Here is a 17,003-nt window from a genome sequence, read left to right as displayed (position 1 = left end):
CATATATATATATATATATATATATATATATATATATATATATATATAAACAAATGAAACATATTCTATTTTCTCTGTTCTTGTTTTATATAATTTGTCTGTTGCAGAAAGTTTTAAAAAACTAATTGATAAACTGTACTTACATAATTAGTTTGAATTAATTTTATTTGGAATAATTATGCTAATGTTAAAATAAATAAGATTTGAAGGAATGAACTTTATATTGAAACATAAAAAACATCAAACATCACCAACAGTCTTAAATAAAATAAAAACAATAGACAGTCTTATAAATTTTTAAGAACGAGATTCTGTGACGTCCTTCGACGCCAATGGATCTCACTGGGTTGTCCGACATTACCCGTGTTCACTATGACACTAGTACTCAACATCGCATTGCAATTAGTCCTAGCTGGATCACTATTTGCATTTAATTCTGACATTTTATTGTTATTGTTATGCTTGAATAAGTTCGTGTATTGTTCCGGAACCTTAAATTTGATATTCTTAATCAGGGCGTGTTTCCTGTTTTGGAACGACGTTTCATAATGGAAGTTGAAGCTAGGCTGCGGCACTGGCATCGAAGGCTTCAACACGCTTTGTTCGCTAATGGAATTGGGAAGTGCAAGTATTTTTTGGCAGATCTCTGATGAGCAAAGCTTGGAATCAAGTCGCTTACTCCCCAAATCTACAGTTTCCGATAGAGGGAGAGGCTTCGCAGCTTGAGCAGATGATAAGAAGTTGCAATCTCTACAACAGCACAATAATATATTTTATTGTTGTTTTACAAGAAAACTAATAAGAGTAGTTGCAAGATATTGTCCTGTACATCTTCATAATCTCCATCTATACTCAGAATATTTAAATTATACAATAAAACATACCTAACAGAATAATTTCCTTACATGTTGATTAGCCAATTAAAAATATGTAATATATCATAATATGTATTACTGAATAAGTAATATTGAAAGAAATATCGTGTAAAACTAGGTATTTTTAACGATTTCTCTAAATCAAAAATTGAATATTGAAACTTACCGCGCAATATTGTAATGGCTTTTGAAAGCTGGCGTCTTAAACGCGAGCTTGATCGGTCCGTTGATGACGCTGCCAGTCGGCCTAGAATCAGTAGATTTAGCGCTAGATTGCGGCGCAGTCGTTATCACTTTAATAGCGTTGGGGTTGTCCACCGGGACAACCGGCTTTATGGTCGGGTGTTCGATTACATCAGCCGTCTTACCTGGATGCGAGTTCTTCATGTGCCGGTGCAGATTGTCTTTTCGCTTGAAGCCAGTATTGCAGATGCCGCAAGAATATCCCTTCGATTCTGTAAATAACCCAGAATGAATATGTCAATAGTACATGAGAAGCCAATGAAATTACCAGCATGTATTAAATTGTGCCTTTGTAAATCTTTAAAGTTAACAAAAGATTTGGGGCATACCATACATTTATGTGGTCTCAATTTCAAATGAGATTTCTTGTGAACAGATAAAGCCCACTTCAGTTTAAACCGGCTTCCACAAGTGTCACACATATGAGTTCTCTCATCTACATCAAACAGCATATAGCCTTTCATTTATCATGCAATATATATATACCTCAATACTTACTAGTGTGGGACACCAAATGTTTCTTTAGATTAGATGAATTGTTAAATTTAGAGGAACATAAATTACAGGCAAATGGTTTTTCATTACGATGAATCAAAATATGTAATCTAAGTGACTCCTTGCCCTTAAAGGATTTGGCACATTCAGAACATACAAATTTCTTTTCAGATGAGTGTATAAGCATATGTCGATTTAATTTGCTCTTTTCTGTAAAAGACTTTTGACAAATTGAACATGAGAAAGGTTTTGTCTCGCTATGGTTAAACATATGCACATTAAGCTGTGCCTTAGTAATGAATTCCTTTGCACAATCAGAACATTTGTAAGGTTTAAATTCTGCAAACAAAATGATAAAAATTACTGTACTATTACGAATCATGGTATTTACCACTAGCGCAATACTGATGATATCTCACATGAGTTCTAGTTAGGAATGTTTTATCGCAAATTGTACAAAAATATGACACTGGGTCAGTTTTAACAATCACATGAGTAGGAATGGGAATTGTTTTTCGTTTACCAAGTTTTTTATCACTTTTCTGTGCTGCTTCAACTACATTTTCTTCCTGATTGGTTTTATTATCACTTTTATGTTCACTCTCATCAGACTCTTCTATAACCTTATCACAGTTTATCTTAGCTTTACCATTACACTGTATCACAGCAGTGTGATAGTTAGTATTTTTGCATGAATTTTCTGTAGGTGTTACCACATCAACAAATGAAACTAAGCCTAGACATTGTTTACATTTGTCTACATCATTCAATAAACAAGATCGACATTTTTTATGTCCACAAGAATCCTGCACTAAACGATTGGCAGGTTTTGTAGAAGCCTGTTGGCACTGAAGACAAACATTTTCAGACTCCTGCATTGTCCTCAAGTAACTAAATAACTCAGGGTTAAAAGATAATTTTAACCATTATAAACTTGTACCTATAAACAAAACATGTTTGGTATTAAAAGGGCTTACTGACAACTGACAAGATTGCTCTATCATTGTAACTAAATGGTAGTACAAGTACCTTCATTTAGATGGAAAATGATAGTGAGGGCAAAGCTAAATAAAGATTTTGTTAGATATTTTAAACAAATTGCAATTCAATATCACCGACAATAAAAATTAGACAACCAGCTTACCACTTCAATGCCAACGTTATGTCATTTTTATATTACAAAAATGTGGTGGTATTCAGTTACAGTTCTTATTTCAAAATTAATAAAACATATTAGTTTGAAAAAAAATGCTTTTTGTGTTTCATTCATTTCTCACTTTAGATCCAATATTGATATAATAGTCCTTGAAAAAAAGGTATATATCGTTTAATAACTAACCAATAGATGGCACCAAACAACTATTTAATATTATGACAGAACCCTTTGAATTAAATTTTTATTATATCGTTAATTTAAAATGAGCAGGCAATTTTAGATTATAGTTCCAAATTAGCTATATTTTTTTAGCCTTTTGACTAATAAGAGTGCCTTAGTAATGAATTCCTTTGCACAATCAGAACATTTGTAAGGTTTAAATTCTGCAAACAAAATGATAAAAATTACCGTACTATTACGACTCATGGTATTTACCACTAGCACAATACTGATGATATCTCACATGAGCTCTAGTTAGGAATGTTTTATCGCAAATTGTGCAAAGTACTTTTGTAAGTCATACGCCTAATAAGCTAAAATACAGTTACTTTTAATAAAATGACTTTTTATAAATATTCTATAGAAAGATGAAAAAATCGTATAATATATGGAATGTTTATAATCGGGTTCTGTATTTCAAATTCGGATCTTTCAAAATCTGTTAATTTAAAAAATATCAATTTTAATTTTTTGAAATAATTACAACACAATATACAAAATACACTGAACGCCATTTATAAATGTTTATAATAAACTCCATATAAGCACTTGCAATTGATATTTTAAAGGGTAATGTTAAATACAAATTACATAATAAGAATTTACTATTATCTTTATTAATGTTTCAATTTTTGAAATGTTACATGTTTTTCCAAACATCTATTACTATAATAAAACTTGGTAACTAACTACAAATATAGAGTAACAATAACAATAGATTTTAGTAAAATTAGTTAATTTTCAGTCTATATTTGAAGTTTTCACCGTATACAATACGGAATATATAATAATTGAAAATGTTATGCTACTTCTAAGTTGTAAAATAATATAACTAATGTCACAGAAACAACTTTCAGATCATTGTACTTTCATTTTTTCAGTAATCTACATATTTAAAATATGAAATATATCTTCTATATTTAACTATAAAACAAAATGTTTACATCCTGTAATTTGATAAATATATGGCCAACATATATATCATATCAATTTCTTCAAATATACATATCTATACAAGAATTGCACTAACAAATATACATTTTGACATAAAATTTTAGTAAGCAAGATACACTTTTAAAAGATCTTAAAAAGAGACAAACTCTATCAATTATAAAATAAAAGTACCTTTCCTATATAATTACAGGGTAATATTAAATATATTTTAAAAACTATTTATAAAGTTAATAGTATGTATCTCTTTACCCTGTATCTAATATATGTAAAAATATTTTCCTAATTAGTAAAATTCCACTTGATGCAAAAATGATTAAGCCATCTGCTCAATCAAATTACATAACATTTAATATACCTTTGGTATCAAATAATATCTCACTTTGCTACAATATCGATCCCAAGCAGATTCATATCTGAGTTTACAATGGTTGTTATCTCGTATAGATCGGTGAATTAAAAACGCGACTTTTAGTAAAATAATAAATAATAAAGGCGACTTCAATACGAATGGAACAATAGACAACTCAATTAAAATGTGGCCCAAATAATTTGGATGTCTCACCAGTCCCCAAAATCCAGAACATAACAGCTTTTTGCCTTGGGTGGTTGGTAAAGTATCTAAATCTAAATGAATTTATGACAGTTAATGATCAATATTATTCTGGGTAAAAATACTTACTGGAAAATGTTGGACTGTAGGGATTCTTTCTAAAAGAATCCTTTTGATTGTTGCTTCCACGATATATAAGGTAACCAGTCAAGAAAATGCCTGTTACTAATCCTAATTCCCAATATGGTAACATTATGTTATGGTCCAAAATATATTTAGTTGTTAAGGAAGCGATAAAAGGGTCAATAAAATACCTGACACCCATGTAATATCCAAATGCTGAAATATATCTAATAAGTATATATATATATATATATATATATATATATATATAGGCTGTCTCAAAGAAAACTTGTATTTGTTTAGATTACTGCCTAAGATTCCATATGTATGGCAACAATTATGGTCTTGCTGCCTATATGGTGGAATCAACAGTGTAGTGTTTTACGAGCTGTCAGGAATCAGGTTTGTTATAAAAGATTACCAGCGATAAATAACCATTAATTACGAGTAATGTCATACTCTTGAATGACAACGCTCAGCCACGTGTTACAAGAGTTGTGAAGGATATACTGTTGTAGCTCGCAAAAGAAGTTTTTCCGCACCCAACGTACTCACCAGATAGGACGCCTTCTGATTACCACTTGTAGATCGATGTAATATGGCTTGGTCTTTTCACCAACGAGGGTTTATCTGGACGACTCGACCTATTGATTAACGTCATCCTTGGCATTAAGCCTACAGACTGACCAGTGGCTAACCTAGAGACCATCCCAAAATACATCCGATCTTACCCAGCCTGGTTATTCGAACCCGCAACTATAGCAACAGTAGGTGTACCGTCCTGTCGCTTTAACCATTGCGCCACCAATCCGGCATGACTTATACGGTGAATAAGTGCGAAATGCGAAAATGGATCGATAGTTACCAAACTAACATCGTTATTTGGACACGGTAAAAAGCTAGAGAAAATATTTTGATCAACACATGTATCAATTTTAAAGTGAAAAACTCATTACAATACATACAAGTACCTAATATTTCGCTATTTATTAAATCGATAGAACACTAGAAAAACTAAAATCCGAGCAACCGGGGTAGTAATCAAGAAATATAAAAGTGGGGTGTTAAATCAGCCTGTTTTCAATTTTCCTTCCAATTTCAAGGGCGCAAGTACTTTAAATGTACGATGATGATTACATCGTATTTTGCACATACATATAAAGCTGCACCTATATATATAAAATTCAATTGCTGCACTTTTGCAACTCTGCTCTTCCAAATTTCCAGCCGGGACCTTAACTATAAATCAAGCAGCTGAGCGCTTTTCAATGTTTGCCAGCTTGTTCTTTTCCGATTAAACTCATTTTATTATCAATTGATATGTACAATTGACATAGTATAGTATAGTGTATCAATTCGAAATGAAGAAAACATCAGAAAACCTTTCATTCAGTTATGTATGACGTATGTTCCAAATAGTTCATAAACACTTATTTAATAAAGTTACTCTATAAATTCACCAATATATAAACTTTCTTTTGAGACAACTTGTATTTTCATTTTTCACTTACCCTCCTGCTGAAGTTCTTTTGAGGTTACACGCGTATATTCAAATATTAATCCATCAATGGCATACACCGCACTTAACGTAAAATAAACAATACAAGTAGGAGTTAAGTTGTTTAAATTGGCATTGAACATTTGTCCAGCAAAATCAATGTATAGTTCCACTTTATCTCCAAGCAGACAAAAATCAATTAAAAACTGAAACACTCAAAAAATTAATACTTTTCTTTAACGATATTCGTTAATATACCTTCGTTATAATAGAGTTTCTTATGACCAGAAGTTTCCAGTCCAAGTTCCAAATTCGTGGATGTAATTCTCTGCCAACAACAAAGTTGTATATTTTACCTTTGTTGATGATATGTGGATTTAGAGTGCTAATAGGTACATAGAAACTTCTTATATAGGCCAGTACACTAATAGTTAATCCAACCAACAAAGCAGATATATACAAAGATAAAAAGTTCTTTAATACAAAATCAATAAATCGTATATGCTGGCTTTCTAATATTAGTACTATGAGGATGACAATAAAAATACTTATTATTCCATTCATTCTGTAGATACGTTTCTCCTGTTTATCAGGCATACTGGAAATTTTTATACCCCATGGTAACAAAGAAAGAAGTGCCATGAACAAAAAATATAAAAAGTATGTGAATAATGAGTTCAATAGCTCAAAAAAGCTTAGATGTCTCAACTCCAAGTTTTGTAAGTCTTTAAACGTACAGCTGTGCTGACTACATTGAGATATAAAAATAGAACAAGCCACAGGTCCAGCAATTATAAGTAACACTAGAGCCATATTACCATAATTACTTTTAGTATGACTAACATCAAGTTTAGAAGGAGGTTTTTCTTCCTCATCAGAAAACTCAGACATTTTGGTTGTGAAACTATCAAGAGGTTTTAATTGAACAATTCTTTCTCTGCTTTGTGATAAACGAGTGACGCGCCTAGAAATTGTAGAAGAATTAGATTCCACAGATATCTCCCTTCGCTCGTTATCCTAAAAAATTCAATCTATCATCTATACTAAAGAAAAATTATTTAAAACCTACTTGCAATTTTGTTGTTACATTGTTTTTTGTTCTTGTTCTAGATGAGCTTCTAGGTTTTTGTTTTATTTGGACAGTATCTTCATCACTATCAACTTTTGTTTCTATCTCAATTACTTTGGATCTTTTCGTTATTTGAGGGGTACCTTTAGTAATTAAAATTTATGACTATATATAAATGACACAAAGCTAAATAATTAATATCTTACTTCTTAAATCATCATCAGAAAAATTTAACATAGCCCCTACTTTTCTGATTGGGCTCCTTCGAGTCGGTGTCAATTTTCCTGACCTCTGCGATGATTTGGTTGCGACACCGCTGCTTTTTCTTCTGGATGGAGATTTTTCTCCTGTTTCCGTTTTGACTCGAGAAGGGCTTTTTTGTCTACTTGGACTACGAGTCCTGCTTGGAGATCTTTTCGCTGTGGCTGGTGCATCTTTTATAATCCTCGTGGGGGATTGTTTGGCAGTGCTCCTTTTTGGGTATACCATAGCTGAGAGTTAACTAATATAAGGTTAGATAAAATCGCGTGGCGCCAAAACAATTTCCGAAAATTTAAATTAACGAAAAGCAAAGTCAAAAATATTATGTCAAAGTCAGGTAAACATTTAATTATTAAATTTTGAAATTTAAAACACTATAACATTGTAAAAAACCTATATCGTACTTACTACTATTTTCAGCAAGAATAAAGCGTTCTATTAACGAACATGTACTATCAGTTTTTTTTATCACGAAGTACACTGATACCCACTGGCCAGATCTGCTCTATATAAACTGCGGCAGAAAGCCAATATTAATAACAATAATCTGACAAACACTATAAACAAAACATAAATTAAAATTCAGTTGAGACGCTAAACCCGATAAGAGACGCGAACTTGTTTTGAAGATACGGCAACGTCTCTTTAATTATTAACGTCCTAGCGGTAGCGTCTCGAAACACGATTTAAATTTTTTGTCAGGAATATTTAAAACGTACAAAGGAGATTTCTATAAAATAATTACATTACTTTCCTGAGATGTATTTTTTTTCAGAAAAATAATACATCAGAAAAAATATGCTGAGATCTTACAAAATCTTACCTAGTTCTTTCCGTCTCAATTTTAAAATGACTAAATAACAAAACATAATTTTCGGTTTGAGTAAGTATAGCTTATTTTAAGAAATACGTTTAATAGAGGTAATAGTGTTACCACATAACGATTAAAAATAAAATTATTTTTGGCAGAGAAACGAAAAATGCTCATTAGTTAATTACCGTTTTACAATAGATTTTTTTAAATACAAGGTTTAATGTAAAAAATAATTTTACTGGCCTAACAACGTACGACAAATTTGTGGTCATAGCCTAACATAATATACTTTATGGTTGTGGTTTATCTAATTTTTTATAATGAATTCTAATTGACGATTACACCTGTGTATGTTTGGTTTTATATGTATGACATCATATTTCTTTAATATCGTTGATCAAACGCCATATTTATTGTGCAATAAAACTATTTGTTATTTTTGAAAAAATGTATTACTAATATTGACATTACAGAGTATTCTTACTTAGTATTAATATTTGTGTTAAAATTTTATGTACAAATGAAGGAGACATAAAATTAATCAAAAAAGAGTGACATTATTCATACACTAGATGAGAAATTATTGAAAACGATCTTAATAATCTAAAAATATACGAATTTCTAGTATTGATGAACATGTATTTAGCATAATATATTTGTTCATATGATCCCCGGTATGATTCCCTGCCATTGTTTTTATGATAATTCGATTTAAATAATATATAACCAATAAAAAATACACAAGACTGCAAGTTTGCCTTCACTAAATACTATTTGTTTGAAAAAAAGTCAATTTTCAATTAATAATTTATGTGAGATTATTGGTGGATCTATTTTTTGTACATGCTTTCAAACAAATATATTTTACAAAAAAATAAATAATATAAATAAAAAATATATTAGAAATTAAGGAACACATTTACTAACACATACATTACATATTTCCAAGATTATTGTATATATATGTATATAATACAATTCCATTAACAGATTAATTATATCTTTAATGACCATGCCATTGGGCCGATAAAATTTGAAAACATAAAAATTTTAATAGAGTTAATGCCCTTTGGCCGACTGGCTAAATAATTTCCTAAGCCAGTTAACTAAGCCGTATAAGTCTGACTATATCTAACATAAGTATGAAAATACCAAATATACAGTTAAAGTATACGTCCTCAGTCTTACATAGATCGGTTTTCGGTTGATTTTATACGGACGATTCGCCAATTACTGTGATAACTCTTCCTGGAAAATCCTTCCACTTCGCGTGTCTGTTCTCCAAGTTTTTCAGGATGCTTATTTCGTCCTCCTTCATTTCACTGGTGCAGCTTGACAATCTTGGTTTTTGCAGTGATAGCCTATAACAAAACACACAATTTAATTTTTGAGAAATTGAATAGGAAAGTTATAACATGGCGCCATCTATGCACAAATTTACGTTACTGTTATTTCTGATATTATTGTATAGATATCACCAGTATAAGAATTAAAAAATTATATTCTATACAGTGAAAATATATTTTCTGGTTATTATAATTCAATTATTGAGTATTTTTGTTAAAAGAAGTTAAAACCTGCATAGTGTATTATATTATAAATAAAATGTACCCAAATATTTTGTTTGTAATATAATACAGACTAAATTTAAGTTAAGTTTGCCATATTAAATATTTTATCTTTTATTGTGTAAAAATTGTAAAAATATAAAATGTACACTTTGTGTGTAAAGTTTATTAATATTATTTTTGTATTCAGTGGTCTTCTAATAGTTTTTGGTTACAGCTTAATATCAATCAGGAACGGTTCTTTGATGTCTTCGTCAAAGATTATAATTTAAATGAATAACACACTTACACAGAGATAAGCATCATCTGCGAGTTTCCAAATATAAATTTTACTATACAAAACGCCCAAATGATAAAGAACATGGGAGGTACAGCCATAATAATTCGTGAAGACATGAAGCATTGCAAGAGAAAAATATTTAGTAAAGAATATATACAAGTAACTAGTATAACAATTGTAGTAGTTCATGGGCCAATAACAATGTGATTTATTGACCACTTAAACTTCACAATAAGACAGAATATGTTCAAGCCTTCTTTTCTACCTTCCGTAATAGAAATATTTGCCGAAGGAGATTAGAATTCTAAACGTTCATGTGGACACCAAGACTAGTAGCTTCAAAGTATAGAGAACTAATTAAAGCCGTGAAGTCAAATAACATACCTCTATATACAACATGCTTCTATTGATAAACCATCACGGTCATATTGGCCATCAAATCAACAACCCAAAACATAATAATCTTTCAGAAACAAACAACCCGATACAATAGATTTTTGTGTTACAAAAAAATGATGATACAAAAAAGTGTCGGGCAGAATAATGTTTTTATCTGTCATCTGATCATTCATCACTAATAACAGCAGTCTATTAAACATTTTTTTAGGTTATTAATTGCTATTATTTTGAGTGTCTAACAACTACAAATCTCAAAGTCCCTAGAAACTGATGACATTTCGTTATTGTACTTAACACAGAAAATTTCTTTTAACTAAAGAAGAAATACTATACTTTAACACTTTCCTTTGTTAAGTACAATAATCAAACAAGGAAAAAATTCAATCATACAGCAACTCCAATTCACCATACAAAACCCGCAAACGAGTCCTCTGAACTGGTTTGGCCATGATGTCTGCCACCTGTTGCCCCGTCGAGTTGAGTGCCACATGTTGAATTCCTACTCTTCCTTCCGCAAGCTTTTCTCGGATGAAAAAGTGTTTGTTTGATATATGTTTAGTTCGGCGATGAAATGCAGGTTGTGCCAGCCTTATTGCTGCCGAATTATCGATTTTTAAGATTGGAACATTCTGAAGATTCTTGTGATTCTGCGAAACAATCGATTTAACCAAACAATCTCCTTAACAGGTTCATTTGCAGCTACCAGCTCAGCTTCAATAGTTGACGTTGCCACCGTAGCTTGTCTTTGACTTAACTATGAAATTGTCCCTCTAGAATACTTTATGACAACTCGGGATGTTGATCGACCTGTTTTTAAGCAACCTCCGAAATCTGCATCACTGCATCACCACGCTAGTGCTTTCTGGATTCGATATGTACATAATTCCGTAGTTAGATGTCCCTGCTACATTACGAAGAACCCTTTTTAATCGTATTAAACCCCACCGGTAGGATTTTAAACTAGACACTCACGCTGTATGTCAGATCTGGTTTAGTCCCAAGCATTAGATACATTAATGCCCCAACAGCTTCTCTGTATGGAAAATTCTGCTTTGCATTATCTTATTTCCCTGACTGTGAAGTTTCTCCAAACTTCAACATTAGTTTACAGACTGCTTTCCACTCTGAAAATTTGAAGCGTTTCATAAAATTATTAGCATATGCCTCTTAATTAATTTTGATACTGCCATCTTCTTCCTTTTCGATTTGTAAGCCTAAGAATTACACTGCGGTCGCTGTTATCTTACACTCTGCATTCAGCTGTCTGAGGAAAAGCTCCAAGTCTGTCTGATTAGTAGTCGCTACTAATCCGTCGCCCACATATAAAACTATTATAAACATATAAAACAGTTCTCTACCGTGTTTATTTATTACAATAACCGATCAGCTTCACTCACTCTGAAACCAGGTTCAGTTCTTCCAAAAGCTTCCAATACGCTTGTTCCAACATCTCGGTGCTTGTTTTAACCTATACAAGCTTCTTTTTAATTCGCAGATTGTGTCTATGGCATCACTGTAGCCGCTTGGCTGCATCATGTATATTGTTTCTTCTAATTCTCTGTACAAGAAGGCAGTTGGTATATTAAACTGTGAAAGATGCATCTATTTATTTACTGCAACGCCTAGAATTGATCGAATTGTTATCGTTTTAGCAACTGGACTGAATGTCTGATTATAGTCGACCCCCTCATGTTGATTAAAACCCTTAATAACGAGTTGAGGAGTTTAAAGACACATCTACATGGCATTGCCTTGACACCTTTAGGTAAGTTTTCAATTTCCCAAGTTTTATTTTCCTTCAATGAATTCATCTCTTCGTTCATTGCTCTATTCCATTCAACTTAATTTTTATGCTTGATTGCTGCTCATAAGTCTCAGAAACTTCGCTTGCGTTAACTAAACTATTTACTGTTACAGCATCCAGGTTTCTCTTCAAAGCGTACTCTAGACATATCTCTAGACAAAATGACGATTTGAGCCTTTTCAATCCAAATTCTAAACCGTTCATCACCATTATATCCTATGAGGAGCCCTTTTAAGGGTTTTGTCTCCATTTTTCTTCGCTTTCTACTAGGGATATGGGCATAACATATTGAATTAATGATCCTTAGATGTTTGGTTCGCGGCTTCTTTCCGAATTGCACAATTCGTGAAGACTAGCACCATCTACAGACGATTTTCCCGTTCCGTTCAGAATATATACCGCGGTGTTAACTAACCCATAATCCCGCTGGATAAGCCACTTCTGCATATGAATATTTCAATGTCCTGGCAATTTCGACTATAGTTCTATCGTCTCGCTCACAAATTCTATTCTGCTCAAGATTGTAGGACGCCGTCAACCCTTGTGTAATTCTGTTTTTCGTAAGATAATTGCTGCTTTGTACAGAGCACCATTTACTGCACGAAAATCACATAATTTCAATTGACTGGCCCATTTGTCACATGTTTCATAGCCCGGTTGCTAATCTACCAATTGTTTTCATGTACTTCTGCAGAAAAAATCTCACTGCATTTCGCCAATATTACTGTATTTGCGTCCACTATCTTGTCCTTTTACTTTTTCAGTGTTGCATCCTTAGACGGTCGTCCATCAGCAATCCACTTTTGACATTGTCTAAACCAATGGCCCGGTTGTCCTAAGTCCGTTATTTAATTCATTCCACAAACCTGTCAATTTTGCAATGTGTGTTGCGATATCTCCTCCTTGAATATATTTTAAATAACTGATCCTTGGACGATGCTTCGAAATTTTGCTTCAATGTCTCCCACACTGCATAAGCCGTCTCTTTGTCCATAATTTTTTGATCTGTCAGTGAACTTTGTAATCATAGACTTAACTGTTAGCTTTTTTTTATACAAATCCGATTGCACTTATGTTTCTTCACCACATTGTCATCAGCGTCTGCCGCCAACGCGCCTGGTTTCACCAACTTGCCATCGATTGTATCTAAAGTTCTCTCGTGATAATCACATCGACCATTCCGTTTCACAGTTTAGCGCTTTAATGTGTGTAAATCCATTTCATCTTTTAATCTCAAAACTATTAACCTAAAAGAAAAAATATCTGTTCTTTTGTTGGACACGAAATTGGGTCCATAACCTATTGAGATTTTAGGTTATTAATTGACATTCTGAGATTACTTTAACAAACAGCTTTATTGATTTAATACACCTATCTAATCTTTGGAAGACTTTATAAACGAAAAATGAATAATCTATAAGAACAACGTAGTTTTTCTCTTTACTGACACTTATGTATATATGTCTAACAACTATATAACTCAAAGTCCTTAGAAACTAGTGACATTTCGCTATTGTACTTAACACAGAAGCCTTTTAACTAAAGAAGAAATTATCATCAAAGATAAGTCTCCTATCTATATAATCATAGAAATAACTGGCCGTTGTTTAGAGAAAATTTAGACATAATAATTTCTCTATTGAAATTGATACAGAAACAGCATTAACAGAAAATATACAGGGCCACCATGTTGCGTTCGGGACTTCTGATAATGAAGTGTCCTGATAGACTCCGAGAAAAACTAAAAATCATGTAAAATTCTGCAAAAAAAAAGATGAAAGGAAAATACAGAAGAATTGAGAATTAAAAACTGAAGAAAATAAAAGATTATTGGATAAAACAATAAAAGAGCTGAAAGTGTTGACCCAAACCGAACAAAATCAAGAAATTCAAGAACATCTAAAAAATATAACTTTAATTGAGGTTACATATTCGTTATGGAATGCAATAAGAAAGCTTAAATGAACCCAGCAGCATAACCCACATATAATCAGAATAATTGTGATAAAAACAATAAAGAAAAGGCTTACATTTTATCTAATCACCTAAAAATGCATTTAAGCGTTTTCCGTCTAAGCTACCTAAAGATGAAGAAAATAAAATCATCATGAATAAATTACTATCAGATAATTTAAACAAATAATAATGAGAGAGATGACTTGTAAAATGCTGTCGGATATGATCTGATAATCGGAAAAATTTTACAAGGACTATCAGAAGTGTGTAAAATCAATAATATTAATATTTAACACAATATTACGAATGCATTCAAGGTTCTCAAATCAGGAAGAAAACATAAGATGTCATATCCTATGACTGCACATACTATATACATACATAGTCAATTTAAAATAGCAGTGTACATTAAACTATAATGTTAAAATAAATTAAAATTTATAACATTTTTGTTTCATTACCTTATTTGCAATTTTAGAGGTCGAAATAAAAATCGAACCTAATACCGGAATGCAAAAGACGTCAATTGCATGGACACACACAGAAATTCTGTAGAAGAGAACCTAGATGTGTAAAATGTTTAGGTAAACATATCACCACAGAGTGTAGAAAACCCAAAGAAGCTAAGCAGAAAGGTGCAAACTGCAATGTAGCGCATCCGGCAAGTTATAGAGGCAAGTTATATATGTGTAGTTGCTAAAACACTACAAAAGAGGAGAAATAAAGTAGCTCAAGTTAAACCTCAAGAAACAATGAGTGAAAAGGAACAACCGAAAAAATATAAAAACGTTAATGGTGAAATGACTTATGCCCAAATACTTAACCTAATAGGAAAGCTGGACAGACAAGAAAAGGATTGAAAAACTAGAAATGAAAAACATAAGGCCTGTGGCCCCAAAAACCCGAAATGGCAAATAAAGATATCCGAATAGCAATTTGGAATGCTAATGGAATCCAACAACATCATGCTGCCCAACAAGTATTCCTAGATATGCAAAAAATAGATATTTGCCTAATATCAGAAATCCATTTAACAAAAGAATCCTTTATAAAATTTAGAGGATATACATTGTATGATACCATACATCCAGTTAACACCGCAAGAGGAAGAAGTGCAATAATAATAAAAAAGAACATTACCCACCATCAAGAACCCGGGCTGTACAGCAGAAAATCAGGTAACACCACTAACTATTAAATCAAGCAGATACAAGGTTAAGCCGCAATTTATTGTCCTCCAAGATACAATCAAAAAAAGGAAAATTGTTTGAATGTCCTAAGCAACCTGGGAGAAAAAATTATAATTGGAGGTGATTTCAATGCAAAAAATACAAGATGGGCATTCAGAATGACAATAACTAAAGGCAATGAACTGCATAAAGCAGCTGCTGAACTAAGATGTAGTTACATGTCAACTGGAAAAAAAACTTATTGGCCGACTGATCAAGAAAAAACCCCGGACCCCCTTAGATTTCCTCATAGTAAGAAATATAACATCCAACCGTATAAAAGTCGAAGAAAATGTTTAGCTAAGTTCAGATCATACGCCAGTGATTCTGACGTTAAGTGAAAATATAATAAGAAAAGAAAGAAACCTAACGTTAACAAACAAGAGAACAGACTGGGAACGATTTGCTGAAGAATTGAACAAACAAATTCAACTAAATGTACCCCTCAAGACAACTGAACAATTAAATTCTGAAGCAGAAAAATTCGTAGTAGATATTCAAGAAGCTGCTTGGAATAATACAACAGAAATTAAGTGTACAACTAAAGGAATTAATTATCTAAAAGAAGTCAAGGAAATGGTAGCTGAAAAACGTAAATTACGAAAAAAATGGCAACAAAGCAGCAAACAACAACAAACACCTGAAAATAAAATAGTTATAAACAATATAACCCAAAGACTGAAAAGAGAAATACTGGAAACTAAAAACAAAACCATAAATGAATATCTGAGAATTTTAACAGATGATAAAGAAACTGATCACTTACTCTGGAAAGCTAGTTTACACAGTCCACCTATAAGAGACCTATGTGGGAATTGGGCACGTGATGATCACCAAAAAGCAGAAGCATCTGCTGAATATCTAGAAAAAACTTTCAAACCAAACGAAACTAATATTGAACATAATTTGCCGGACATAGAAGCTGAAAACTCGATGATTGAATTAGTCACGCCGAAAGTGTTAACCAAAGTTATTAAAACTGACATTAACCCCAGGAAATCACCAGGCTACGATTTAATAACAGGAGAATTATTGCAAAAACTACCAAGAAAGGGAATTATAAAACTCACCAACTTGGTCAATCAGCATCATCAGCATTTAGATTAAAACATGTCCCAGACATTTGGAAGATGACGGAAATTATAATGATGATTTATAATGATGAAACCTGGGAAGTCAGCAAACGAAATAAAAGCCTATAGACCTATATCATTGCTACCAGTAATATCTAAGGTTTTTGAACAACTTCTGTTGAAAAAAATAAAACCGATCATAGAGAGAAAAAACCTAATACCAATACACCAGTTTGGGTTTATTAACAAGCACTCAACAATTGACCAGGTCCACAGAATAACAGATGTTATTGAAAATACCTACGAAAGTAAAAAGTATGCTCAGCTATATTTTTAGATGTAGCACAAGTGTTCGATAAGGTTTGGCATGAATTCATAAACTCCAGAAAATGCTACTAAACAACACACCGAACTATTAAAATCATACATTACAACCA

At 32.1% G+C, this 17,003-nt stretch overlaps 3 protein-coding genes across 14 annotated transcripts in view; all 3 read right to left on the bottom strand.

Moving 5' to 3' along the window:
* Positions 1 to 202: 202 nt before the first annotated feature.
* On the bottom strand, positions 203 to 2,859 carry LOC143191140 (uncharacterized). 3 transcript variants are annotated; one of them, XM_076395938.1, is made up of 7 exons: positions 2,643 to 2,753; positions 2,005 to 2,553; positions 1,617 to 1,952; positions 1,387 to 1,554; positions 1,244 to 1,330; positions 1,042 to 1,122; positions 203 to 750 (listed from the first exon to the last, which is right to left on the bottom strand). In XM_076395938.1, the coding sequence occupies exons 2-7, from the start codon at positions 2,489 to 2,491 to the stop codon at positions 689 to 691; spliced, it is 1,221 nt and encodes a 406-aa protein (XP_076252053.1). In that variant the 5' UTR covers positions 2,492 to 2,553; positions 2,643 to 2,753; the 3' UTR covers positions 203 to 688. The 3 variants fall into 3 exon arrangements, with proteins under 3 accessions (XP_076252053.1, XP_076252052.1, XP_076252051.1); XM_076395937.1 differs by lacking the exon at positions 2,643 to 2,753 and adding an exon at positions 2,758 to 2,859 and having other exon boundaries at positions 1,042 to 1,330; XM_076395936.1 differs by having other exon boundaries at positions 1,042 to 1,330.
* Positions 2,860 to 3,583: 724 nt separating this feature from the next.
* LOC143190085 (uncharacterized) lies at positions 3,584 to 8,097 on the bottom strand. 4 transcript variants are annotated; one of them, XM_076394175.1, is made up of 8 exons: positions 8,014 to 8,097; positions 7,852 to 7,957; positions 7,389 to 7,684; positions 7,183 to 7,325; positions 6,372 to 7,130; positions 6,127 to 6,319; positions 4,622 to 4,831; positions 3,584 to 4,566 (listed from the first exon to the last, which is right to left on the bottom strand). In XM_076394175.1, the coding sequence occupies exons 3-8, from the start codon at positions 7,669 to 7,671 to the stop codon at positions 4,289 to 4,291; spliced, it is 1,866 nt and encodes a 621-aa protein (XP_076250290.1). In that variant the 5' UTR covers positions 7,672 to 7,684; positions 7,852 to 7,957; positions 8,014 to 8,097; the 3' UTR covers positions 3,584 to 4,288. The 4 variants fall into 4 exon arrangements, with proteins under 4 accessions (XP_076250290.1, XP_076250291.1, XP_076250288.1 ...); XM_076394176.1 differs by having other exon boundaries at positions 7,389 to 7,673; positions 8,014 to 8,093; XM_076394173.1 differs by having other exon boundaries at positions 7,852 to 8,097.
* A 589-nt stretch (positions 8,098 to 8,686) lies between these two features.
* Positions 8,687 to 17,003, bottom strand: part of LOC143191138 (monocarboxylate transporter 12) — a 100,186-nt gene continuing 91,869 nt past the window's right edge. For all 7 annotated transcript variants that reach the window (XM_076395930.1, XM_076395929.1, XM_076395933.1 and 4 more), the window contains one exon: positions 8,687 to 9,618. In XM_076395930.1, the coding sequence (XP_076252045.1) occupies positions 9,468 to 9,618 (151 nt within the window). In that variant the 3' untranslated portion in view covers positions 8,687 to 9,467. The remainder of the gene's footprint in view (positions 9,619 to 17,003) is intronic.

This window comes from Rhynchophorus ferrugineus, unplaced genomic scaffold, assembly GCF_030347505.1.
Source record: "Rhynchophorus ferrugineus isolate W39M unplaced genomic scaffold, kcgeb_rfMv2 rfM2, whole genome shotgun sequence".
Lineage (NCBI taxonomy): Eukaryota > Metazoa > Arthropoda > Insecta > Coleoptera > Curculionidae > Rhynchophorus > Rhynchophorus ferrugineus.
The sequence above is the reverse complement of the archived record's forward strand: the minus strand, read 5'-3'. Positions and strand labels throughout refer to the sequence as shown.

What these genes read in the sequence shown, in the direction of transcription:
- LOC143190085 (XM_076394173.1), bottom strand. Translation starts at nt 7,671, where the DNA reads ATGGTATACCCAAAAAGGAGCACTGCCAAACAATCCCCCACGAGGATT. An exon ending in ATGTAACAACAAAATTGCAA is followed by an intron (nt 7,131 to 7,182) that starts GTAGGTTTTAAA and finishes TGAATTTTTTAG; the next exon opens with GATAACGAGCGAAGGGAGAT. An exon ending in GAAACTCTATTATAACGAAG is followed by an intron (nt 6,320 to 6,371) that starts GTATATTAACGA and finishes TGAGTGTTTCAG; the next exon opens with TTTTTAATTGATTTTTGTCT.
- LOC143191140 (XM_076395937.1), bottom strand. Translation starts at nt 2,491, where the DNA reads ATGCAGGAGTCTGAAAATGTTTGTCTTCAGTGCCAACAGGCTTCTACA. An exon ending in TCATCAGTATTGCGCTAGTG is followed by an intron (nt 1,953 to 2,004) that starts GTAAATACCATG and finishes TTTTGTTTGCAG; the next exon opens with AATTTAAACCTTACAAATGT. An exon ending in AGCCATTACAATATTGCGCG is followed by an intron (nt 751 to 1,041) that starts GTAAGTTTCAAT and finishes GTGCTGTTGTAG; the next exon opens with AGATTGCAACTTCTTATCAT.